Here is a 27132-nt window from a genome sequence, read left to right as displayed (position 1 = left end):
CAAGACCCACCGCTTCCAATGGCGCAGCCTGCTCGACCCAGAGTTCTACCCCGAGATCACTGTTCGACGCACTGTGTCTTTTGTTATCTGGACGGTTCCGCACATCATTCTGACCGCATACCATGGAGCTGACAAGAGCAGTATACTAGCCACGAGGATGAACAACGCCTCGATGCACTGTATGCTGTTCGATGTTGCATGCATTATGATTCTCATGTCGCCTACATTCTTGATGCTGCTACAGCATACCTTCTTGCCTCGGTTCATCAAATTCGAAAAGAACATCCATGCCCACAAAGTCGCCGCATACACAATGCTGTTTTGGTCAGCAGTGCACATTGGTAAGTTACCTGTTGATTGAGCCACTAGCAATACACAGCATTCTATCTCCGTTCACCTTCGTTGCCAAAAACCCCAATATCTTTGACCCGAGCGAGCTGGCAGGGTATTTCCTACCAGTTTACATGGCAATTGTTAACTCTCCCATGTCACATTGCCATGAGAAACAGATTGCCATTGCAGCAAGATGTTTGGGGTAAAATATTGCCCTTAAGCTAGCTTAATAGAGAATGGCGAAGCTGGGATTTACACCACCATAAGATGTGCACTACTTGCCCACAGGCTAAATATATTTTTACTATAGGTATATGGTACCAGCGCTATATCGATGAGACAAAATCTAAAGTCAAGCTGGGCAAGATGGTCCCAGGAGTTCCTTTGTACAAGCCCCTCTTTATTACGAAGACCGGCTGGACCGGGCATGTCTTGATGTTCAGCCTCTTCTTCATCTCTATCATGTCTGTCAGTAAGTGCAGTAGTACAATATTTAAACTCATCCTTCACGGTTATTTGTGTGTCCACTCCTTATCCAAACGCTTACCTACATGGATACTAATGATTATATGAATTACATAGGAGTCATCCGCAAGCGCCAGTTCGAGCTGTTCTATTATGTGCACCACCTGTTCCTGGTGACATTCGTATTCCTCTTTCTCCATCATGACAACCATCTCGCGTATAAGTACATTGCTGGCCCACTCGCTTTGTATGTCCTTGACCGCCTCTACCGCAACCTTCGCAGCATCGTCGGCAAGTCACCCATTCACGCTGTGGTTCAGCACCCATCTGGTGTGGTCGAGATTCAGATGGAGAAGAAGATCATTGGCTTCCGCCCTGGCCAGTATGTCAAGGTCTATTGCCCCTCAGTTTCGATGCTGCAGTGGCACCCTCTGACAATCTCCAGCGCACCCGAGGAGGAGCTTCTCACTATCCATTTCCGTCTCGAAGGTGCTTGGACTCGCAACCTGGCCAAGCGTCTCGGCTGCAACTTTGGTAACGATGTTCGCGGTTCTAGTAGGCAGAGTATCGTTTCCAAGGCCGACAGGGTTAAAGGAATCAAGTTTGCAAAGGCAGAGAGACCGCGTCCCACGTCGCAACACCTCGATGTTCCCTACCACCCGCTGCACCACGATCCTACAACTGCCCCGATGTATTCGAATGCCGGCGGCAACAGTTCTTATGTGGGCATCGACATGGTTGCTAAGGGTGGTACCAAGTCCATCCGCAACAGCATGGTACTGTGTGCTGATGAAAAGGAGGTGGCCAAGATCTCTATGCACAAGATAGACCAGATAAATGGCAACAGCGTATCAGCCTCGGCAAAAATTGAAGAAGGCAACATGGCCATCAAGATGGGTCGTGAAATGCCGTTACTGTACATCGACGGTCCATACACTGGACCAATGGAACACTTTTTCAACTACGAGGTCGGTGTGCTCATCGCCGCTGGTATCGGAGTCACCCCCGCCGCATCGGTCCTCCGCAGCGTGTACTTCCAGTGGATCCGCGACCAATACGCAATGAACACGAAGAAAGTCTACCTGTTCTGGGTATACCGCGACATCGGCACACTGGAGTGGTTCAAGGACCTTCTGGTGGCTCTTGATGAGGAAGGACTGAGCTCAATCGTCCAGGTGCGCACATACTTCACCGGAAAGATCCCCGAGACACGCTTCCCGCAGCTTACGCCCCCTGACGACAAGTTCGGCAACCAGGTCATCAACACGTCGATTGGAACTAGATCGTATATTGGGCGTCCCGACTTCAGCGAGATCTTTGAGTCGATTGGTGAGCTTCACCCCGGACAACGCATTGGTACATTCTTCTGCGGACCAAAGCCCATGGCACGCAAAGTCAGGCGCGAGGCACACAAGTGGGATAGCATTCTGCGCAAGCAGAGCAACACCAAGATTGACTTCCGTAACGAAACATTTTCTTGAATTTTTACTTGTTCCTTCGAATTTCATGAATAAGTACCGAAATAAGGTCATGCAGGTGATCTATTGGAGCTATCACTAAACAAATTACCAAGGCCGCGCAACTTGGCATTCTGAGAAATTAGTTGTTTTCTTAATAAAACATTTTATACGAGTATGCATGCAGTAGCAGAAACTGAGACATAAGCTACTATTTAATTATGTGTACCATACGAATATCGGCAGCATGGTGGGGATAGTAAAGTAAACTGAGGTGTTATACGCAAAGTTTTATAAATAAGAAATGGGGAAATACTAAGCGGCTAAACCGATAAAGATCAAAAGTAAAGAAAAAGAAGTGTTCTTTCAAGGAAGAGTTTAGCGCCACATAGGTGGTGAGTCGCCAAGTCAGGATTTTCCGAACACAGTAGCTTGCCGATTTAGAACTAACTGTATAGTCCATTGACTAGTGTCCAACAGATAGCCTTTGTACTCAATGCTTCAGCATGCAGCAGGATATTGATGAATATGTCCGATATATCATCAAACAGCAGTGAACTAGAGAAACCTCGACAGCACAGCAGCCCTAATCAGCCCATTTAATAGCGTGTATACATGTACAAGTGAAGGTATGTGTAAGCAGTAGTGAAAAAGAGCAAAGTGCTAGTGAATATCAAAGAACTCAAAAGGACTACATTCAAGGATTATTGTGTATGCTATTTCTTGACCGCAAGTTGTGGTGTTTAAAAGGGGTGAAGGAGAGGCTTGATCAGTGAGTCGATCACCAGCACTGTCTGGGTCGGTCATGAAGGACATTGTAGTCGTTGGTCTTGCTTGAATCGAATATCCGTGAATAAACGGTAATAATAATAATGATAATAATAATAATAATAATCGCGGGAAATTCAGATATCCTAGTGAAATAGTAAACTACCAAGCTCTTTTCTCTCGTTCGTGGAAATCTGCGAGGTAATCTACTACTTCGACAGTAACGGTCCTAACTATCTTTTGGAAAACTAAATAGAAATATAACTCAGTGAACTGTTCCTTAACGAGATCATATACTAAAAAGTAGACAATAAAACTAAAAGTTGCTCACTGCTCATGGCTGTATTTATACACGTTCGGCGGGATGGACTTCGGCAAACGGAGTATGCTACTTGCTGCTATCGGCTGCCGGGCGACCACGGGACAGTGTTCCCATTTCCGTATAGACCCGATGTATACACATCAGCGGCCATCTGTTGGTGGACGTCGCGAGCCAGGTACATCGCCGCGAATCCATTCGTGGGCGACAACTTGACCGGCGATAGTCAGGGGCAGTCCGTCCTGATAGCGGAACAGCGGCATGTGACGAAGAAGAGAAGAGAAGTAAAAGAAAAAAAGGAAGACAAATAAAACCCCTTGATGTGTAACCATTGTCGTGGTCCAACCGTGGACCGATTACGACATGACAGGGGCCGGGGGTGGCTCGAAGTCCTCAGGACGAGAATACTTCGACCGCATGAAGAACCGCTTGAGCCTATTCCCTGAGATCTTGTCCTTGCGAACATCTCCCGAGAGTTCCTTAATGCGGTAAACATTCTGGCCGCACACCTCTGCGATACGATAGGGCCCAGTCCAACGGTTCACGAACTTATCAGCAACACGCTTGCGCCAACGAGTATTGGAAAGTAGCACCAGATCATCTTCTGCTAATGGTTCTTTACGGATACGAGCGCGACGGTCATAATAAACCTTGTTTACCAGGCGAGCATCGTCCAGACCTAACCCTGCCTTTTCGCGGACTCTGCTGCTATAGAGAAGCTGAGCGGCACGCGCAGTCAGAAGCTCCTCAATCGTCGTGATCTTATCCCAATAAATACCGATCCATGTGTCCTCTTCGATATCAAACGGCAAAACGCAGTTCGTCCCATATACGAGATAATAGGGCGAATGACCTGTCGTCGACCTTACTGTGATCCGGTCAGCCCAAAGTATTGCCGACACATATTGTGGCCAGTATCTTTGTCGTTCGGGAGTAATGAACCGTGCCATAGCCTTTCGTAGCTCCGCATGTCCTCGCTCGATCATACCATTTGTCTGCGGATGGTAGGCAGTAGTGAACTTGAGGTTGAGGCCATCTTGTTGGGCTTGTTCAGCAATGTGGCCCCATAGTTCCCCACGGTCGGCGAGTATTTCTCCAGGCACTCCGAATCGACACACCACGTCTTCGTACAGAAACCGATACACCTCAATCGAACGCTTCGTCTTCAGCGCTCGAGCTTCTACCCATCCAGTCAAGTCGTCTCGGGCTACTGCGAGGTAAACGCTGCCGTCCTCTGCTTCGGGCCACTCGACGAGATCGATACCAATGCGAGAGAATAGTGTCGAACCAAGGTGTGGGGTTAACGGCTCCGTCGAGGTGCCATGCTTCCAGCCTTGACATACTGGACATGACCGACAGACATTCTCGACCATCTCATACATACCTCTCCAGTAGAATCGCTCAAATAACACTCGGAATGTTGCTCGTACCCCGCGATGTCCTGTAGGGTGTGAATCATGCACTCGCTCAGTAATCCGCTGCTGCTCGGTCTTGTCTGCAATCACGCGTCGGGGTAGGCCCATCTTGTGGCGCTTGAAGAGTAGACCTTTGTCGATGAAGTACCCCCGTGACTTGCTTACTAGTCGCTTCGCTGCTTCATGCGGGAGCCCAACTGGGGTGTTTCCCGTTGTCAGAAGCATGATGAGATCTGTCCATTCGGATCTTGGATCTTGGCTGCGTATGTTCAGCTGGTTAACCGTGTCAAGTCCTAAGCATAGATCCTCCGAATCGTCGATGACTGCTGGTGATACTTCTTCCTCAAGCTCACTAATCCGCGTACTGTCGATATTGAAGAATGTGCGACTCAGCGCGTCAGCCACCATGTTGTCTTGTCCACGGATGTGTCCAATCGAGAAATCGAAGAGATTCAGAAATGCGACCCATCTGGAAGCTGTATCATTTGGCAGATCTGGCTTGTTGATCATTGCGACCACTGGCTTAGCGTCTGTCTCTAGCACAAACCGGACTCCATAGAGATAATGACGTAACTTCTTGACCATCGAATAAACTGCGTATAGTTCCCTCTTCACCTGCGGATATCGGCGTTCGCGATCATTAAACTTCTGGCTTTCGAAACGGATGGCGTAGCGATTCCCAAGTGTGTCGTACTGACTAAGCATTGCACCGGCTCCGACTGGGCTTGCATCGGTCGTCACAATCAGAGGTCGGTCTCCAGAAGAGTAGTCCGGGGCACGTAGGAGAGGAGCTGACGATAGCGCATTCTTCAGTGCTGCAAAAGCCTCCTCTTGCATTGGGCCCCAGTGAAACTCGGTATCCTTTCGTAGGAGCTCAAACAAGGGCGCAGCTTGGACTGAAAACTGCGGAATCCAGATCCTGAAGAACGAGACTGCGGCCGTAAAGCTCCGTACATCTGTCTGGTTCGCCGGTCGTCGCCAATCGCTAATCTTTGTGACTGCACTATGAGTCGGGCGTCGTCCCTGCTGCGTACACTCGTGTCCCAGAATCTCTGCATTGGTAACACCAAAGTGTGTCTTCTTCCCACTGACGGTGAGTCCGGCATCTACCATCGTCCCAAAAACGGCTAGAACATCGTCCACATGTTCCTTGACCACTAGTCGAACTCCGTCCTCATCTTTACGATCCATATCTGCAATCGTACCAACTTTTCGTCCAAGAATAACACCGTCGTCCATGAAGATACGCACTTTCTCAGGCATCCATTGCGCAAAGATCTTGTGCATAACCCGCTGGAATATACCCACAGAATTTGTCCAGCCCATTGGTAGCCGTGTCATCCTCATCAGCCCCAGAGGAGTGTGTAGTGCAAAAAGATCACGGTCACGTCGGTCAATTGGCAGCTGATCGTATCCAGAGTAGAGGTCGAAAATGGTCATCAACACTCTTCCGGATGCATCTTCAGTGATTTCATCTGCATTCGGAGGCTTCCCGCTGTTTCGCACAGTCACCGCGTTAACAGGGCGAACGTCTTGAATAAAACGCAGCTTCGTCTTGTCCTTTTTCTCGATTACGAACCAGCGGTTTGCATATGGTCCGATAGATGGTTCCAATACCCCAGTAGTGCGTTTTTCCTTGAGCATCCCCACGATCCTATCGTACAGGGCTCGTGGCATAGGGAATGGCTTGTGGTCCCATGGTTCATGTGGCACTGTCGGGATACGAATCGGTGGTTCAATGGACTCCTTCAGTAGTCCCATTTCCTCGTCATTGAAAGCGAATGCCTTGTCCACTTCCTGTAGTCGCTCTCGAAAGTAATCCTGCTCGACGGGAGTGAGCCAACCATCCCCAATCTGCAACTGACCTAAACGCTCCTCTGTCAAGCGCTTCGTCTGCCTAGTCAGCTGGTCGGGCCTCTCTGTTTCAGCGAGTTGATCCTCAGGTCGCAGTGGCTGGTTTACCGGATGTATCTTCTTTGCGACTGGCTTGTATCGTGCAGCATTCATCGCCCATTCGCTGCCCAATGAAGTCAGGTTGCAAATGAATTCGCCATCTGGGATTTCGTCGATTTTCTTGTCTATCGCACTGGCTGCATGCGTTTGGTATTGAGGATTCGGCTTCTCTGCTGTTGCAAATCTTACCTCAGCTACCCCATCTGAAATATGGTAGTGTCGAGTGCCATCTGACGCCTTCTTGACCTGCCAGTCTGCTTGTTCCAAAAATGGCAGTCCCAATAGCAGATGGTACTTGAAGTTGTCGAGCGCCAAAACGTTTACCGGAATAGTTACTGCTCCAATAGTCACGTCCATCCGATGCGCCATACCTGATCCCTTCTGCGTATGATTCGTAATGCCGACCATCACAGCATTCTGACGTGAAGTGATGGGTACATTCAAACCTTGTAACCACTCCGTGTTCGCGATGTTTAGCTCTGACCCAGGGTCAATGACGATTCCTACTGGCGTGTTACGCACAGAGCCCCATACTTGCATAATCTTGCATGAAGTTCTCGCGCCCTGTCTTGGCCTTATATTCATTGGTTCGGCTATGGCGGCATTGACTTTCGGCAAGTCTGTTGGTCCTAGAACACGACGACGAGTAAGCACCTGGCGTAGATAGTCCCGTGCCTCATTACTCATACCCAAGAATTCCATCATAGGAATCGTGACGTTTGCACTCTGCAATGCTTTCTCAGGTGTCGACTTCAACGGTGGCAATTCGGCCTGTGCCCGTACACGATATGCTGGTGGGTCCCGCTTGTGGGCATCACTCGCTGCTACTGGCTCTGTCATTACTGCGTCTTGGTTAGTCGTCTCAGTCTGACGTTGTTCTGTCACGCTAGTGGTCGATGGCCCGAAGGGAGTAGCAGACTTCGGGTGAGCAGATGCAGCTTTAGCTTGAGCTACATTCGGTTGAAACTCCATGCCTTTGGGTGCTTGGCGGCGCCGCTTATCTTGTAGAACCAGGGCATTGATATCATCCTGCGTAAGGTCCCGAACACGCTTTCCGGCATCGACATGATACTGCTCCTCCTCTTGGTCGTCGTCCCTGCGATCCTCGTGCTCATCCTCTAGCTTGTCCTCCTCAAAAATTTGGGCTACTCGAATATCGTTGACAGTGCCGACTGCCATGGTAGGCCTCTTGACTGATGCCATAAACCCTTCGTTGAGAGAACGACGCAGCGGTTGGCCGTTGATATCACAACAGAAGCCGTTGATAAACTTGATCAGCCCATCCTTCTCATCTTGTGCCCGATAATCGCATCCCAGCATCCTGTGCCCTTCCTTGCCACAGTAGAAGCATTGCTGTGCTCGAGGTCGGGAAACTTGGGTTGCCGCGTTCACATCTGCTGCATGTCCCCTGTGTTTCTGGACAATATTTATCATCATTTTTTCGAACTTCTCCGTCAGTTCGCCAAGGATGTCACCTGCATGCGACTCCTGGTGATGTGTCTTTGGCACTGGAGACTTGTCTGTTTTGCTCTTCGCTGCTGCTTCTGAACCTTCCGTCCGGGAACTGTCGGCGAATGCCTGCTCATACCACTCGCCCTTCTTGACTTGCTGGGAGGCATATTTGACGATGATCTTGTAGAGCATCTCAAAGCTCTCATTTCCGCAAACGAGGTCCTTGATGTCACGTGCCCAGTTGCTACCAATATAGCGCAGTAGCTTGATTGAGCGCTGGCTGTCCGACCATTGCGATACTCCTTGTAGAGCGACCTTGGCCTTGAACAAGTATGGCAGGGGTTGCTCACAGTCCATCGGAACTGCAAGAACTGCTTCTGCCATCTCCGCTTCTGAGTAGGTCGGCTCCAGGGATGGAAAGAGATTGGTGAACACCTCCTTAACGATGGCCCAGTCCTTTAGCTGGTCGGTCGTGATGCTGGCCATCATCAAGAAGTGTTCCTTCTTCTTCAAATAACTCATGAGGTGTCGACCCCAGGAGTCCTTCGGTAAATCGAAGCTGGTTGCGTAGGCTTCGAATCGTGCTACATAGTCCTCAGCACCTTGGCCTGAGAAGATCGTGGGCCGTGCTGGAATCGAATTGAAAGCCCCCCCCCGTCGGGCTCCATCTGTGGTGTTTAAAAGGGGTGAAGGAGAGGCTTGATCAGTGAGTCGATCACCAGCACTGTCTGGGTCGGTCATGAAGGACATTGTAGTCGTTGGTCTTGCTTGAATCGAATATCCGTGAATAAACGGTAATAATAATAATGATAATAATAATAATAATAATCGCGGGAAATTCAGATATCCTAGTGAAATAGTAAACTACCAAGCTCTTTTCTCTCGTTCGTGGAAATCTGCGAGGTAATCTACTACTTCGACAGTAACGGTCCTAACTATCTTTTGGAAAACTAAATAGAAATATAACTCAGTGAACTGTTCCTTAACGAGATCATATACTAAAAAGTAGACAATAAAACTAAAAGTTGCTCACTGCTCATGGCTGTATTTATACACGTTCGGCGGGATGGACTTCGGCAAACGGAGTATGCTACTTGCTGCTATCGGCTGCCGGGCGACCACGGGACAGTGTTCCCATTTCCGTATAGACCCGATGTATACACATCAGCGGCCATCTGTTGGTGGACGTCGCGAGCCAGGTACATCGCCGCGAATCCATTCGTGGGCGACAACTTGACCGGCGATAGTCAGGGGCAGTCCGTCCTGATAGCGGAACAGCGGCATGTGACGAAGAAGAGAAGAGAAGTAAAAGAAAAAAAGGAAGACAAATAAAACCCCTTGATGTGTAACCATTGTCGTGGTCCAACCGTGGACCGATTACGACATGACACTTTCAGAAATCGATCATCAGATCTCCGATAGTATAGTGGCGAGTACACCAGTCTGTCACATTGGAGACCCGGGTTCAATTCCCGGTCGGAGAGATTTTTGTTTGGTCAACCTTTTTATTGCCCCTCTCCCTTTTCTTTTGCAACGCCTACTCGTTAAAATATTTAGCTAGCTTTGGGGTCTGCACCAACAACCTCGATGACCTTGTTGATCAGCGGTGCATTGTCTGGTGATAGCCAGTCGGCCAGACCAGGTATGATGCTGGCTCCAAACTCACGTACCGCACGCATACTGGCAACCAAGGCAATATCCACGTAGGTTGTCTTGTCACCAAAATAATGACCGTTGGAGCCGTTGTTCTTGAGGTGGTTCTCGTGATACTCGATAAAGTATTTCATCTGGACATCAAGCTTTTCCTTGACCGATGCGCGGGTATCCTCGTTACCAAAGCGGTACTGCGGGATAAACTCATAGATATCCTTGATCTGGTGACGCAGTTCGTCCTGGCAGGCGCGGTCCTGTGGGCTGGAATCGACCATCAATCCATACTTGGTCGCTAGATAGTGCTCGATGGCCAGAGAATCGCTGAGTTTGAAGGTGGCACCAGACTCGTCAGTCTCAATCAGTACAGGAAGCTTGCCAAACGGCTGGTTGGACTTTTCCTGGGGCCATGCGGGGGCTTCGTTAGTGTAGGAGGCGCCGCTGTAGCTGAGGAGAGCGCGGCAGGTCTCAGCACGAGCCTTGATGGGGAAATAGCGAAGAACGTAGGTAGACATAATGGTGAGTTCGAAGAATACTGGTATGCTAGCACTGCGTTTGCTTGTTAGAATGAGCCGCATTTATATGTGGCAGACCCTTTGCTAAGGCTGGAGTAGGGGAGCCATGAGTGTGAGGTATGCAGCGAGCGGAAATACCTATTACCGCCAAATAATTGTGTACAGACAATGGTGCTGCGGATGTACATGCAAATCAAAAACTAAGGGGCTCCCATGTGCACATGCTTACTAATTGGTATGCTGCTAGATGATCTCATGCTTCACCAGTTGGGCGTACTAAGGCCAAACATACCATTAACAGCTTGCAGGCACGCTCTACCGTATTTGTCAGACATGTCAGCACCGCTTGTTGCGAGCTTCCTATTATCGTCAACCAATACAAAGTACACATGCTACAGAACGGCAGGCTTGACACGAGGCTCACTAAAGAACTTTGCAAGCTTCGGATCATTGCCCACCACATCAAGAACCTTGTTGATCAGGGGTGCCCTCTCTGGTGAAAGATATCCGGTCATCCCTGGCATGCTTTCATCGCCGAACCTACGCAGCGCTCTCATGGTAGCCACAAGTGCGATATCCACATAGGTGATCTTGCTGCCAAAATAGTACCCGTTGGAGCCGTTGTTCTTGAGGTGGCTCTCATGGAAATCGATAAAGAACTTGGCTTGAGTAACATACTGCTCTTTGATAGTCTTGCGGGCCTCCTCAGTGGCAAAACGATACTGCGGTGCGAAAAGAAAAATGTCTAGGATCTGGCTGCGCAGCTCATCCTGGCGGGCGCGGTCCTGCGGACTGGAATCAACCATCAAACCTTTCTTTGTTGCCAAGTAGTGCTCAATCGCCATAGAATCGCTGAGTTGGAATACATTTCCCGATGCATCGGTCTCAATCAGCACAGGAACCTTCCCAAACGGTTGCTTTGACTTTTCCATCGGCCAGGCAGGGTGTTCGCTGGTATAATCCCCACCATCGTAACTTAGCAATGCACGGCAGGTTTCAGGACGGGCTTGGATTGGAAAATGGCGGAGAGTATAGGTAGACATAGTAATTGGCAGGTGATAGAAGAATGATACGAAGCAGTGGTGGACAGCAGGTGCTTCGCATTTATATATCTCTGTGAAAATAGCTGGTATAGGGAGGTGGGACGGAGAGTAAAGCAGATAGCGGGGATTTTTTTGCTTTAAGCCAATGTATGAACATGAAAACGCGGCTTAATGTCCTTGAAGGATTTACAAAATCGAACAGTCGACGGATGCCGCCTTGAATCCTACCAATGGAACAGCGTTTTTACACTTGTACTTCTGATATTCCTACCCTATCTATCGGACATGCTGCTTCAATGCGCAACAAAGGGCCACTATCACCACCGCCGTCGATAAACGATGTCAGCGAAATGACAAACTCCAGCCCTAAGGGACTCTTCAGTTGTTGGTGCTGTTTGTGCTCGGCGGACAGTGACAGGAACTGCGATGGTGATATCCCCAGGATTGTTGCTGCAGCTTCCGGCGAGACATCTGCAGTACAACAGTCAGTCCCGTCATCGATTTCTGCTGTAAGCGCAAACTCCCACACAACATCAATGTCTGGGACCTCTTTGATTTTGCAGCGCTGGCAGCTAAACTCGTAGTCGCTCTTGAGTGATTCCAGCACAGTGCCGTCTAGACGTGCAGAGGGAACAACAGCTCGCCTGCACTTTTTGTGGGCAAACCTTGTTATCCCTACTTGGTCCCGCGAGTCCTTGACAAAATCACCAGCACTATGTATCCCAGTCACCACTACACGCACGTAGCAATTGGCCTCACCTGCAATGTCAGCCAGGAACGAATATCCCCGCAGCTCAGAGCAGCTTAGCATTCCAGGCATCTGCGAGATATTGAATATCTGTGCATGGATTGCAAGGCTCCCATTGATAATGACTCTGCTGTCGTTGAGTGGATTCGGGCTCTCGTCCTCGTGGGTTTCAAAGTTGTGCAGCACCACCAGTTGGCCAGGCATAGTTCGGGCAGCGGTTCTTCCAAGCTCACCCCAAACTGTGGCATCGCATACTCCTGTTCCATCACCGATGCGCAGAACATAGCGGTCCAAAGTTGAGCCGTTCTCTACCTGGGTCGGATAATTTTCAGAGACTGCGACGACTCGCGCCATCATCGTCAGGTTGATGATCTCGGGCACAAGTTGGCCAATCGAGATCTGGTGCGCGTATCGCCGATAGTCAAAGAACCCGAGGTCATTGTACGCAACGCTTGTTTGTGATGTCTCGTTGTATGAGGCGCGTGTGCCGCGCATGATGAAGGCAATTGTCTGCGGTCCATAGACAAACTCCGTATCTGAGGCCTGCTCGGCGCAGAGCAAGCCAATGTAGTCATCATCATGGAAAAGCCGCACCAGCGGTATATCCGCATCGTAAAATCGGATGGATACCAGGTATGGTGCTTCCACATGCTCGATCAGACAGCTGACGGTGGCATACGAGACTGGCCGGCCGTCTTCGAATTCCTCTCTGGTACGCTCAATGCGCTCAATCTTCCCCCACACCTGGTTCGCATCGAATATTGGGTCCCGTGCATATACGAACCTTTCTCGGCTAAAAGCAACGCCAAATATGTCTCGCAAGAAGAGCTCGTCAGTAGGCGTGGTGTCCTGCAGCGCACTGTTGGATGGCCCGACTTTGACCTCAAATACAAGTGCACAGTCAGGCAAAAGTGTTAGCAATGGTCTACCTGACCCGCACCCGCGATCTGCTGCCTTGAGGTTTGTTGCGTAGATGCACCGCTGGTCAAAAAACCCAGCAAACTCCTTGGAGTCAATCATCGGGCAGTGTCGCTCGTGGACAAACATATCCATGTGCTTGTCTGCCGTGCGCAACCGCCGCTCACTGCCTGAGCTCGGTCCACCGCAGACGCTCCATAGCCAGATATCTGTCCCTGGAAGCTTGTGTGTCTGCAAAACCTTCAGGTGGAAACGAGTTGATAGCGGTGGCGGAATAGAGCGTCCTAGGAATGGATCAACTGTCCGGAATATCTCACCATCCGCAGATTCCTTGGCTATTAGCGAGTGCCATGACGCTTCAAGTTCAGTTAACAGAACCGTCCGCGTCATATTTCCATGTGCTGTCAGCAGCGATGCTACTTTCGTTGCGATCCACGGCCACGGCACCTCGCCTGGCTGCTTCTGACAGCATGCTGCAAGATCCTCACGCAACGCAGCCAAAGTGCCTGAGAATTCCATTATTAAGCATAAAGCGAGAGCAGCTGAAATAAAGATCCGAACTGCGCAATAATCGAGCTAATTTATTATAGAAACGTGGACAGAGAGTGTAAAATGGGTGATTAGGCTGAGTTCCTTGGGAGCAGGAATGAGATCTGCTTCTCTGTCTGGGTTGACTGACAATGCAGCTGCCATGTCTACTACAGACGCTGGCCGCTGCCTCATCCGTTTGCCTTTCTACTTTACTTTTCTGGATTAAACACACCATGCTGGCAAAATCTATTAGTATCAGCAGCGTGTCAACAGTGGCAGTTGTTGTTTGATTTCTTGACATGGCGGCATTCGCACTCTGAGACTAGCACACTAGCGCAGAAAATTCTTTGGAGCTGTTTTAGATGTGGCGAGGTACCGGATAACGATTCCCTCCAATATGCGTAGGCACAAATGGCATAGGTTGCGAAAAGCGGTATTGAAAGCTGGTATGTTCTTGCTTTCGCTCAGTGGCATTATATCAATAGCACTATGGAACATGACAGCTGACGTTCATTCTTGCATGTGTATATTTGTTGGTGTGTAGTATCCAAGGAGCAGGAGGTTCTGTGGTTATATTAGCGGCAGAGTGCAAGAATGCAGTGTCAAGCGTACTGCTCCACTGTTCAATCACTTTATGTATACATTATTTCCTACTAATTTCAGCAGTTGATCGGCTCAGAGCCTCGGCTCGATCCAGATAAGCGTCAGTGTGTCCGAGTGGTTAAGGAGACAGACTCGAAATCTGTTGGGCTCTGCCCGCACAGGTTCAAATCCTGTCGCTGACGATTCTTTTGCCCATTCCTTTTGCCGCCCCACCCCGGCCTCGGCAATCCTCACTCCCCGAGTGCTGACCAAGTCACGCCCTCACATGTTTTTGCTGCTGCTTTTGGCGGACCGCCGGCGATTCCTAAGCCGGCCGGGTCACGCTTCCCACCACCACACCGCAAGCCACTGTCCCCAGCCCCCCCCCCCCGACGCCTTATGTAAAGGCTGCTGCTTGTGCTGCCAGCTGCGTATTTATTGCGCTCCAACCCACATGGAACGAAGCGCCTGCCTCACCTTGTCCTCCACTCCAACCATGCTCCAGCCATGCTCCAACCACTCGTATTTACCATTTACTTTGCTGCTCTGTCCTGTGCGCTTATCTCCCAGCCACAGCAGCGACAGCTCTCCACGCCAGCCAAGCCGTTCAGCCCTGCTCTCAGCCACAGACAGCCATTCACTGTCTACGAGACTCCTCTGTCTCTGAACCCCATTGCAAGCCCTACCGCCTTTTCCTCGTCGCTTGCCCACAGCGACCCCTTGTTGCTGCAGAGCATGTCGATTGCTGCCACTTATCTGCACCAGAAGCATGGCATCCAACTGGACAGCATCCACATCACCGATGCATACACCGACACTGCTACAGGGCTAACACATGTCTACATGGTCCAGACCCACGATGGCCTGCATGTCACCAATGCCGTAGCAAACGTCAACATTGACAAGAATGGACGTGTCATTTCGTCTGGCCATTCATTTACTCATGGGCCTCTGGCTAGCAACAATGCCGACTTTTCATCAGCTGCTCTCTCAACAGACTCTGCCAGAGCGGCCCTTCTTGCTTTGGCCAACCACATCCAAGCACCACTTGCCGACACTGACCTTGGTGGCATGGCGGCAACCAGCTTTGACTCATCGTCTGGGCTCACTGTCACGAACTTGCCTGCACACTTTGCCATCGATGGAACTGCCCGTATTACCTCTGCTCTCTTGCAGAATGCTGACGGCTCAGTATCCAGCGTCTGGCGTGTCAATGCCGAGCAGCAGGACCACTGGTGGACTGCAAGCATCGACACCTCTTCGCACAATGTGCTCGCCCTCTACGACTGGTACTCGCAGTCTGAATCATACAATGTCTATGCCAAGGATGTGCTGTCTCCTGAAGATGGCAAGCACACACTGGTTGCTGACCCGGCAAGCAAGGATGCCAGTCCAAAGGGCTGGGTCACCAAGGGCTCGACCTACGGCAACAATGTCTGGGCACAGTCCAACCCAACCGGTGGCTCGACATGGCAGACAAACCACCGCCCGAAAGCTGGCCCCGGCAATGTGTTCGATTTTCCCCTCAACTTGTCGCAGCCACCAGAGTCGTACATTGACGCAGCTATTGTGCAGCTGTTCTATACCAACAACATCATGCACGATCTGTCCTACATCTACGGCTTTGATGAGGCTGCAGGCAACTTCCAGGATGAGAACTTTAGCGGCAGAGGGGTTGGCGGGGATGGCGTCATTGCCAATGCCCAGGACGGCTCTGGCACCAACAATGCCAACTTTGCCACGCCTCCCGATGGCCAGCGTCCGCGCATGCGTATGTATACATGGACCCAGACTATGCCAAACCGCGACGGCGACTTTGAGCAGGACATTGTAGCACACGAGTTCACCCATGGAATCTCGAACCGGCTGACAGGTGGGCCCGCCAATACCGACTGCCTGAATGATGGCGAGTCGGGTGGCATGGGCGAGGGGTGGAGCGATGCAGTGTCGACTATCCTGCGCCTCAAGAGCACTGATACACATGACGCTGACCTCGTGCTGGGCCACTATGTGTACACCAAGGGGATTCGCAACTATCCGTACTCAACCAGCATGGACACCAACCCATCAACATACAGCTACCTCGACCGCATGGACTACCAGGAAGTGCATGCCATCGGCGAGGTGTGGGCTGAAATTCTGTATGAAGTGATGTGGGCGCTGATTGACAAGAATGGCTTTGCCGATGACATCTTTGCCCACGACCTGACCAAGGGCAACTCCATCATGCTCCAGATCCTGCTTGACGGGATGAAGCTGCAGCCGTGCAACCCAACGTTTATCGATGCACGCAATGCCATAATTCAGGCCGAGCAGAATCTGACTGGTGGCAAGAACAGGTGCGAGATCTGGGGTGCATTTGCCAAGCGCGGACTTGGTGTCAATGCACCAGGTGGTGGATGGGGCAGGCATACCGATGACAGCAGTGTTCCTGATGGGTGCTAGTGGTGAACATGTGCATATGTAAATGTCCCCTCCATTCCACCTCCATCAGTTTTCAATGCCCATTTATAAACATCGCTTTCCAGCCTTGCAGCTATTTTGTTAACCACACCGTCCATTTCTCAGATGCATCGTTATGCGCCATGTGCACAAGCAGTAGAAGGAAGGCTTTGCTTAGAAGTAAGGTGTTTGGCGGCAATGGCTTCCAATCAATTTCGACATTTCATTGTGGTATTGTCCAGATATTTGGATCTGTGTGTTTTATTATCCAGAAAAATGGCTCTGCTAGGCCCTGCTCATCAGGTATAAATATCACAGCGGCCTGTTGCTAAATGACAGGACCATCGTCAAACACCCAGTGCGGTTCCCTATTCCCCATTCCCTATGTTTCTCACTTGAAAGCACTTGCAGCAAAGGTAGATATTCGACTGGTCTTTTCTGCTTGCCTGTACATAGATTCAGTATCCAGCAGACGAATGGCTTGCCAAACATATCTTATCGGACAAGCGACAGCGAGTTAATGCACATAAATATGTACTGCCAGTGCCCGAAGCGGCAAGAGGCAACCAATACGATTGCTGGCTCTTGGTCCTCTGAGGGACATGGCATGGGGTTGCCCGAATGACAACAATATGCATGCACAATCGACTGAGCAAAAAGCAAACGTGGCATGGATGAGCACCACCGGTTGGGGCAAACCAGTGTGTCGAGCACTGGGACGATCCAAAAGAGTATGGCGATCTGGCGAGCAAAAATAGATCCGTAGTGGGGCTTCCGTGGATCGAACACGGTGCCTTATGAACTTCAGTCATACGCTCTCCCAGATGAGCTAAAGCCCCAGAACCGTCGGAACTAGAGTCCGATTAAGCCTTGGACCCTGAGAGTCCTCGAATGTTCTGCCATGACCTGCTTCGACAGGCCCGGCGGTCATAATAGGAGTGGCATCGATCGTTGCCATCTTTAATATTGCTTGTTTATTAGAATAAAATAGGGGTTTGATGAAGTAGTCGGTCTACACACAGAGAGCATAGAGAAGTATAAAGAGATATGGGGGGTTTGCTTGTTTTAACAAGTGCTAAGTGCACAGATATGAGTTAAGTATTCTTTGGCTTACACTAAATCTGCTCTGCTCTATCAATAGTAAATAATTTGGATATGTGAAAAAATGTATTGAAAAATACTATATAATCTAAGGGCAAATATCATATTATGCTTTTAAATAGATCCTATAATGGTATTTATCACTATTGAATATAAAATGATCTGATATATCCCAATTATTTTTAGACCATAGGGGACAAAATTCAGCTTTCTAGGGCACTAATCCTTATACCTATTTATATTAGTGCCTACTAATCTGTTGCTAGTCCCTAGAATACCTGATATAAGGTCATAGTATTATATAAAAATTAGAGCAAATAGATTCTTTTCCTATCATAGTTATTCTTTAACTTTTAAGGTTTAGTAAATTTTAAGTTAGTTATATATTTACATAATTATTTTCAATATAGTTATTTTAATAGTTATTTTAACTAAAAGTACTAGTAGTTATAGTATGCTCAAATAATTTATAGGTAGAGAAGTAACTCTTCATAACCTCCTATATAAGGTTATATAGTTCAAAAGTATCTAACTATCTACTAGAACCTTTTTAATTGATTAAAAATAATGCTCTTTTAAACCTTAAAGTAAGCTTAGGTGACTTGCTCTATAAACTCCTTTTGATCTTAAATAGTATCTGACCTCATTAGTAAACCCAGGGTAATAAGCTCTTATTATAGTAGTTATATGTCTCCACTATATTTCTCCATTGGTTCAGCACAAGAGCTGCTCTCATTATCAGCTGGCCTAATACCTTCTATAGCATCATTATGGTAGTCATCACTAGCTATACAATACTCATAGGATATGTATTTATGAGTACCTATTGAATAAGGCCATATAGATCTTCTAGTGGTTTATATAATATTTGTATATTTATTTTATAAATTAATTTGTCTTAAGAACATGCGTAGGCAGTAGTATTTGGGCCACAATAGACCCAGTCTGTATAGACTGATTCAAGAGACTGTATCAGTGCTAAGGGCCCCAAGAACCATGCAAGCCAGATCATTATTAATAAAAAAAGTTCTTAATGCTATGCATATGCAATAAAGCAAAACTGAACAGCATCATTTCTCTTCTTACTTGCCTATTGAATTTCTCAAATGAATATTACCCGCAGCACTACTGTCATAAAGACATCACTTGGTGGTATTGGCTTCCGTGATTCTATGTTGCCCCGCCTAGAGCAATTTGTACACAGCGTCAATATCATCAAAGAGCATACATACATGCTTGCACGATGGATACTACTCCATCAGCTAGCTGACGGGGATGCCTTTGACCCTGCAACATTTGTGAAAAAGGGATTCTTTCGTTCAATTTATTTATTTATCACAGCCTTAGGGCAAAGACGGCCATATCTGCCAAGTATTTCGTTAACCGGATGGACAGGTCCGAACTGTCAAGGGCAGATTTCGGTGATGTAGTTAGATATCATATTTATGATAATCTATTTCATAATGGCGATATAAAGCTACATGGTGTACGTGATATGAATCAAGTAGCAACATACGTGGATACCGAGCTGATGACAGCATACAAGAACAACATTGTGTTGCACTATGGCACTTGCCTACAGCGGATTCTGGCCAAACTGATTGATATTCGCAGCCGCAAAAACACACTGCACAGTACAATGGGCAATGTGTCCAAGGCTGAGTTCAATAATGCATGTCAAGTGTGTATTTATTTACCTGCACCGAAGCTCCGCCAGGCAGTTGGCTCTAGGCACCCTGATCTCAGTGTGCTCACCCCACCGATGCTTGCAATCTACAACAAGCTGGCACCAGTCCTTAATGCCTATGATGCCAAGTACAGATTCGCCAAAGACACCCGGTGCTATGATGCCAAGGTAAATCCACTTAAGCATCTGCGTGCATACATTCGCCTATGCCAGCTTATCGAGAATGAGCAGCTTGGCAAGTCTCTCCCCCAATGCTTGCCTCTGCGGACATCATGGATCCCAGGCCATGTGCGCTTAGACAAACAAATAATCAAGCAGGTGTTTGTTTCGAAAACACGCGAGCAGGTTACCAAAATCAATGCAGCAAAGAGGGCAGCAACAGAGGCAAGGAAAGCAGCAGAAAAGGGCGAAAAATTGGCCAAGAAGGCTGCACGTGAAGCAGCGAAGATGCCATCAGATGCAACAGAGGCCACTGCAGCAACTACAGCAGTAGCAGCTGATTCACTTGCTGGTGCATCGGCGGCAGCAGCAGACATTCCGGCATGTTCCCAACCCACGGCCCTACCAGAGATCGAAGAACCCAACTGTGAAGTGCCATGGCCTTCTCTGCTGTACAAGCGAGTCATGTAAGCGGACCATGGCACAATGCGGGCGAGCCTATTCGTCTCGGCTCTTGAACCGCGACCTCGCAGCAGTTCTAAACTTCAGACTCACTTTCCAGTCACTCTGTGATTCAGGCGATATTCCTGAACGGTTCTGTCGTTCTACAGCTACTGCTGCCCATACTTCTGGCACCACTCCGGCAACAAAGAGGCCGCGCAAGAGGTGTGCAGCAGCAGCGAACCAGCGCTGAAGCGCTTGCGCTGAGCAGGCCATCAAGATGGGAGATGTCCATGATCACCATTGCACCAACAATCATCCGACACGTTCAAATGACCGGTTTGCCGTGATGCTCTTATCGACATGTCAACTCATGCTGGTTAGCAGCCGAGCTTGCATCGTGAGCAGAGCAATTCTAGTAGTCATAAGTATTATGTGCCATTTCAATCTGTGATATTGTTTTACTTCAATTTGCAGACTTGGCTCGAAAAGCAATATATCTATAGGTTATACAGTTGTTTACAATGTTGGTTCTTCTGCATTACCACGTATCCAAGTCATCCAAATGCCTCCATGAGTGTTTGTATGCACGTCGTTATCGGTATCAGCTGAAGGATTTTGTTGAATCTTGATATGGCCATTGGCTTAGCTGAACTCCAATGTAAATCAGGACTGAAGCGATCGCCAATTCAAAAGCGTCTATAAGCGCGTGCTTGTATAGTAAAAAATCACTTCATTTTTAATGGCTGAGAGATTACAATGGCTTGTCGGACAACAGCAGCTCTCCACACGGTGTCCGCTTAGTTCACAAACTGCTTGTAGCATGATATTTCTATTAATATGATTATTGTATGAATTTGCAATAAAGTCACAATGCACAAGCGACTGAAGTTTCTTAACGACAGAGCGAGACTGATGATCCATTTGCACAAGGACACGCTTACTGAATTACAATTTATTTATATAGTGTCTATCACTCCAATCCCTTTCAGCGCAGATAAACTATTGTCATTCAAAATATAATCGATGGTTCTCTTTGCAAGTGACATGCTCATTTCCTAGGCACTTATATTCCTTCCCACTCGGGGTTTTAAGCGTTGGACATTGGTCGGAATCAACCAACAGCCTGGAGCATTTGCAAATAAACTGCAGATTGGCTGTTTTTGCACAATTCACTGTATGGAGTATATCTCCCTGCTTGTGTCTGTATAGAATTAAGAGGTGATGGTGTCCCAATACCTATGCCATTTGCATTGAGCAACTGCGCATTGAATATTATATAAGGTTTTGCTTGCGGAGGCAATCGTGCTTGAAATATTGTGCCAATGGTATTTTTTTATCTCCCTTCCTTTCTTTTATGTTGCACCCATCGTGCTGTTATTATTATATCAGACAGCGCCATACTTGCTATATTAGCTCCTTATAATGTCTTCATCTACTAGTACGCTCTTGATGCGGGCATTATCCTTGGAGCCTGACAATCCAGACAAAATCCTTGCCGAAGCTATGGGGCAGGTAAAGAATGAATACTATCTCTTCCACCTCGGCTACGGCCTGGCTTCGGGCTTTGCCGCAGTCATGGTGATTTTCCTTCTCGCTGTCTTCGTCTGGCGCCGCTTTCTTGTCAACCGTACATCTCTACGTCTAATTTTCTTTATTGCGCTTATGGATTGCGTCCTGGGCCTCACCATGCTGACCAAGGTGGTGAAAGGGAATAGCACAGGCTGCCGGGCATATTATTTCTTCACTGGCTTTGTCACATACACAGGTGTCTACGCATCCACGGCTATTGCCGTCAATCTGCACATCATGTTTTTGCGACCCAGGCTGGTGGTTCCACGCGAGTACTGCGAGTATCTGTACTTCCTAGTTCCGATTCTGGCAGCACTGGTTCATTTGGCGACGCTTACGGGGATCGCTGCAAAACAAGGCTACTGCTCGGCATTCGAACCATACCAACCAGGAACAGCCTCGTTTGTGGTGTTTGTGGTGTGTGCCTATATGCTGACTCCGGCACTCTGCTTGCTCTACAACGTCATTACATTCACGCGCATTATCCTGTCGCTTTTGCAGAAGCAGCGCGAGATCAACAAATGCCTGCAAAAGATCTCTGCCGAGAACCAGGCATTCCTGTCCAGCAGCAAGACCAGCAAGTGCAAGACCACGATGTGGCACGAGGAGCAGCGGCTGCGGGCAGCTCGCAACGTCTACAATGCAGCGGTGCGTATCGCTATGTATACCATTGCGCCGCTGGCTTGGTTCTGCTGCAATATCGCATACTACTACATCCAGTACTCTATCCAGCTGACGGACAGGAGCGAAATTCCAAAATTCGTCCATATGCAGAAGCTCGCGTGGTTTGGACACGCGGCCACAGTGCTGGCCAACTTTCTGGTGTTTGTGACCGATCCTTCAGTCATTCGCGTTATCAAAGAAGTCAATAGGGAGCTAACCAAGAAATATCCGCTGGTGGCACGGCACAAGGAAGCCAGGGCCGAGCCAAGCCAGGAAATTGATACAGAGTCTTCTAGTGACAGTGGTCTTCAGGTGCTGTCGCTGGATACGATGTCGACCAAGAAGTCAGCGTACCAGCTCGCATTCCCGGAGCCCAGCGATGACGAGTCTGCGGTCAACTCGGATTCGATGGTTCTGGAGGCCAGATTGAGACTGCTGCACCAGAGATACCCAGCCAATCAGTCAGAGGCCGATGCCTATATCAGGCGGATGTAGAGTTCTTGATGATGTTCTAGTTTCAAATGCTGTTGAACGTTACATCTCCAAGTGAACGGCTTGTATGTGACCACTGCTGACTGCCATATATGCTGTATTGTGAATTGCTAAGGCTTCGTGACTACTCGTCCAGGTCGATGTACATGGCTGGCAGCATTCCTTCCTTCTTGTCGCCGATCTTGCGCACCTTCCACCAGCTCTCGGCCTTGTCGCCATCCACAACCCTCACACGGTCCCCAACGGCAACCTTCAGCTCATCGTCATGCTGCGGCTCATAGTCGTATTTGGCGGTACCAAACAGGGCTTTGGTCTTGTTCCAGCCGCGGGATCCCGGGGCGCCCAGAGTCTCAGCATAATCTTTCGGGAACCAGCCGATCTTGCCACTGGGCTCCCAGCCATCGCCAGAATCGCTCTCTGCCTCCTTCAAAATAACACCGTACATCCAGCCTTCGTCTGAATGGTCGAGCGTCGATGGGCGGCCGAGCGGCACGGGCTTAGTCTCAACCAGATCGCCAGTCTCAATGGACAGTTCATCGGCACCGTCAGGATGGTACGGATAGAGGGCACGCAGACGCAGCTGCTGGTAGTTGTCGTGGTCGAACTTCTCTTCTTTGGTTGCGGCAGGCGTCTTACTGCCGTCGGCAGAGGCGGCGGCGATAAGACCATGGAAGGGGTTGTTTGGATCAGGTACTTGGGCGGCTGGTTCAGTGGGGCTGGTGGAGGCTTCAGGAGCGACAGCAGCAGCAGCAGCAGCATGCTTTTCAGGCTCGTCATCCGAGTCGTTGTCCCACTCCTCTGAGCTAGTGTCACTGTAGTTGTCAAGTTCGAGCGAGTTGGCAAAATTTGGCCCGCTGTACGGAGCAGTAGATTGGGTAGGCTCGACTGGCTGTTGGCTGGCAGTGGCGGCAGCAAACGGGTTGCTGTTTTGCTGTGCCGGCTCTGGCTTCTTTGCTTCGGGCTCCGGGTCCACTGGGAGACCCAGAGCACGCTGGCGTTCGCGGAATCGCTCTTCCGCCATGTCCTTGAGCAGCTGGTCCCGCTCCTGCTTAGTCTTTGCCTGTGCCAGGCGCTCAGCAATGCTGGGACCCGATGACGACTGCTGAGTAGCCCCCATGCCCTGGCTGGTGACAGGAGAGAACGCCGAGGTGCGCAGCGTCGAGACACTGTCGGGTGACGGAGTGAACTTTGGCTTGGTGATCTTCTCGATGCGCTTGAGGCGGTCGATCAACTCCTTGACTTCCTCGCTCTTGAGCCCAACGCCCTCCTGCCACTTGCTAGTATCGGCAGCCGAAGCGGCACTGAGATCAAACTTGTTAATCTCTCGCTTGACATCTTCCATGCCATTCTGCACAGCCTTTGCGCGGTACAGCTGCTCGTGGTGCTGCTTATCGACGCGCTCAATCTCGTGCTTGATGCGCTCGTTCGACTTATCATCCCCGTCGAGTGCCTGACCAGTCAGCGCGGCCATGCGCTGGGCGACGAGCCTGGCAGCCCTCGCCTCCATCTCCGACATCCCGCTGGTGTTAACCCCAGGGCTAGGGTTCTCCTTGGCATCGCGCTTGCGCACAACATCGCGCTTGGTTTCGGCAAGCTCAGTGGCCAGGCGTTCGTACTCTGTAATCAGAGATGGTAGGTCCTTTGTCAGCTCATCGATGCCACGAGCGAGCTTGGCACGGCGGGCCAGCTGCTTGCTGTACTCTGACTCACCGCCAACTGTGTCTGGGATTGTGCGATGGAGGTCCTCGATCTCGCGCTTGAGCTCGTCGATGCGCCAGCGGGCGGAGATGCGAGACTCGGTGCGAGACTGCTGCTTTGACTCGATGCCAGCCTTGAGAGACGCAATCTCGTCTTTGCGCTGGCGCACGCTCTTACGCAGCTGCTCGACCGACTCGGCAGTGACGGGCGCTGTGGCCTCAGGTGTGGGTTCCGCCGACGATGTGCCGTGGCGGCTCGATCCAGCCTGGTTGCGGCGGCGGTTCGCGCTCTTGTATGCCGAATAGCTGGCATCGTCTTCTTCAACGGGAACCGAGGAGGCGCGCAGGGGCGTGGTGACCCTGACGGGTGTCTTTTTAAAGTCCTTGAACATCAGCTGCTCTTTCATGTTGACCAGCGAGTCCATAAAGTCCTTGCTGCTGCGCGGCACCAGTTCCTGCGGCAGCTCCTGCGGCAGGCGATCTCCGGCGATGCGGCGGAAGATCAAGTGCATGGCAACGCTGAATTCGTCCAGGTTGAGCTCGCCCTGGTTGTTGATGTCGGCAAGACTCCAGACTTTTGCCAGCTCGTGCTGTGGAAGCCCAGATTGCGCAAACACCTCGCGTGCCTGCTCGCCCTTCAGCACACCGCGGTGGCCTGGGTCCCAGCGCCGGAAAATCGCCTCGTACTGCGCCTTCTCTGAAGTCGAGATCGCCCACTTGTGCTCGCTCTCGCCGATGCGTCCGCTGAGTAAATTCTGCTGGAACGACTGCTTGGCGCTGCTCAGTGACGCGGCCACGCCGCCCATAGGGACAATGTCGGGGAATCGTGACTCAAAGTCTTGCACAGGTGAGATATCTGCAGGGACTGCAACAGCGGGCGCAACCAGCGTTGGTGCCTGCTGCCCGCCACTGTAGAATGAAGGCGTGGGCATAGCAACATTCATTGCCTGTGGCTGCTGGTAGCCGGGGGCAGGCATCTGCGACTGAATCTGGGGCTGCACTGGAGGCTGTTGCTGTGCCTGGTATCCAGGAGCCGGGACGGGCATACTGGCCTGGGCAAAGCCTCCCGAGGCAGCAGCGTTGTTGGCAGCCTCGATCTCAGCTGAAATCTTGGATGGCAGCGCAGGCGGAACGGTCTTGCCGTTGATGCGGCACTGTGTCAAGAACAAGGCCAGCATGAATTCTGGCAGCGACAGCGACCCGGCGTGGTGCGGGTCTGACAGTTCCCAAATCTTGCCCAGATCCATAGTCGACAGCTTTGACTGCTCCAGGATTGTGCGAGCCGTCTGGCCTGAGATTCTGGTAGCCCCGGGCTGCACGCTGCTGTAAAACGTCTGCGCGTAGTTGGGCGCATCGGTGGCTGGGATAAAGCTCAGTTGCGGAAACCCTGCAGTAGCGCTATGGAATTAGTGGTATGCAGTGTGTTGTCGGGTCGGCCGAGAGAGAGAGGAGGTGCTCACCTTGCTGGGCATTCATCTTCAAATGGACCTCGGGTAAAAATTAAAAGAGTATAGGCTGCTTTCAGCAAATGAAGACAAGGGAGAGGCATGTTTATGTGTCAAACCTGCCTAGAGCCATTCTGTCGATCGGGCGTCACACGCATAGCGCGGCCAAACTGGCAGGTGAAGACTGAGCTTCTCATGCACACGCACACTCTGTGCCTGGCATTCGTTGGGTTGCCCTGATTGGGCCAAGCTCTCTCCAGCGTTGCAGTTTTGAGAGTTTCATTCTCCGTCCGAAACTGCTGGACGGCGTGCGCTGTTCTGCAATTCTCCCTCGTTTCTCTATTTTATTTCCTCACATCCATTCCATATTCATTTGTCGCGTCATCTAGAAAGCTAAATCCATATTTTTCTGCCTGGAATAAAGAGCAAGCGAGTTTAGATGGTTTATCAGTATATCGAACGAACGGCTATCCCAGCGTGGGGGCCTCAGCAATCTGAGACGCTCATTGCAGCTGGAACGGTTGCAGGCGCCATGGATGCCACATTCTCCAACACGTCGGAGCTTGAGATCTTCAAGCTGGGCTCGGACGAAGAGGGAGCACTAGGTGCGGTGGGCAAAGTTGATGCTACGGCACGGTTCCAGCGGCTGGCGTGGTCAGGCAAGGTCGGTTCCCACGATCTGGGGGTGATTGCGGGAGGTCTGGAGAACGGTGACGTCGCTCTGTGGGATCCTGCCAAGGTGATTGCTGGGGAGGCTGACGGGGCGCTTCTGCACTCGAGCTCGGCGCATACGGGCGCAGTGGGCGGGCTCGAATTCAACCCGTTCCAGTCGAACCTGATGGCGTCGGGAGCCAGCAATGGCGAGGTGTTTATCTGGGATATCGTCAACGAGTACAAGTCGTATTCGCCCGGAGCGCGCTCGCAGCGCATTGAGAATGTGACGGATCTGTCGTGGAACAACCAGGTGCAGCATATTCTGGCTACTGCCAGCAACACTGGGTCGTCGGTTGTCTGGGATCTGCGCTCGCGGCGCGAGGTTCTGTCGCTCAACAGCCCGGGAGTGATCGGGCACAACAGCATGATGGGCGGCGGACGCGCTGGAGTGTCAGCGATTGTGTGGAACCCAGCCAGTGCTACGCAGGTGGTGACAGCGTCCAGCGACGACAACAACCCGGTGATCATGCTCTGGGACCTGCGCAATGCCAACGCACCGTCGCAGACGTTCTCGGGCCACCAGCGCGGGATTCTGTCGCTGTCGTGGTGCCGCAAGGACTCTGGGCTTCT

At 50.3% G+C, this 27132-nt stretch overlaps 2 protein-coding genes and 3 non-coding genes across 5 annotated transcripts; 3 read left to right on the top strand and 2 right to left on the bottom strand.

Annotated features, from left to right (window-relative positions):
- Window positions 1-6296: 6296 nt before the first annotated feature.
- Window positions 6297-6764, bottom strand: DL89DRAFT_228718 (uncharacterized protein; the record flags this gene model as incomplete). Its single annotated transcript, XM_040884877.1, has 1 exon — window positions 6297-6764. A coding segment is annotated over one exon (468 nt), but the record flags the coding sequence as incomplete, so codon positions are not given.
- A 2810-nt stretch (window positions 6765-9574) lies between these two features.
- Window positions 9575-9646, top strand: DL89DRAFT_t199. Its single transcript has one exon. It is a non-coding gene; the product is annotated as a tRNA-Asp (tRNA).
- Window positions 9647-14270: 4624 nt separating this feature from the next.
- Window positions 14271-14352, top strand: DL89DRAFT_t200. Its single transcript has one exon. It is a non-coding gene; the product is annotated as a tRNA-Ser (tRNA).
- A 285-nt stretch (window positions 14353-14637) lies between these two features.
- On the top strand, window positions 14638-16758 carry DL89DRAFT_271733 (uncharacterized protein). Its single transcript, XM_040888943.1, has one exon. The coding sequence runs from the start codon at window positions 14657-14659 to the stop codon at window positions 16592-16594; it is 1938 nt and encodes a 645-aa protein (XP_040739403.1). The 5' UTR covers window positions 14638-14656; the 3' UTR covers window positions 16595-16758.
- Window positions 16759-17357: 599 nt separating this feature from the next.
- DL89DRAFT_t196 lies at window positions 17358-17430 on the bottom strand. Its single transcript has one exon. It is a non-coding gene; the product is annotated as a tRNA-Phe (tRNA).
- Window positions 17431-27132: the final 9702 nt, after the last annotated feature.

Source organism: Linderina pennispora (genome assembly GCF_002104995.1).
Source record: "Linderina pennispora strain ATCC 12442 chromosome Unknown DL89scaffold_58, whole genome shotgun sequence".
Classification (NCBI taxonomy): Eukaryota; Fungi; Kickxellomycota; class Kickxellomycetes; order Kickxellales; family Kickxellaceae; genus Linderina; species Linderina pennispora.
This window is presented reverse-complemented; position numbering and strand designations above follow the sequence as displayed.

Coding starts and splice junctions, on each gene's coding strand:
- DL89DRAFT_271733 (XM_040888943.1), top strand. CDS start 14,657: ATGCTCCAACCACTCGTATTTACCATTTACTTTGCTGCTCTGTCCTGT.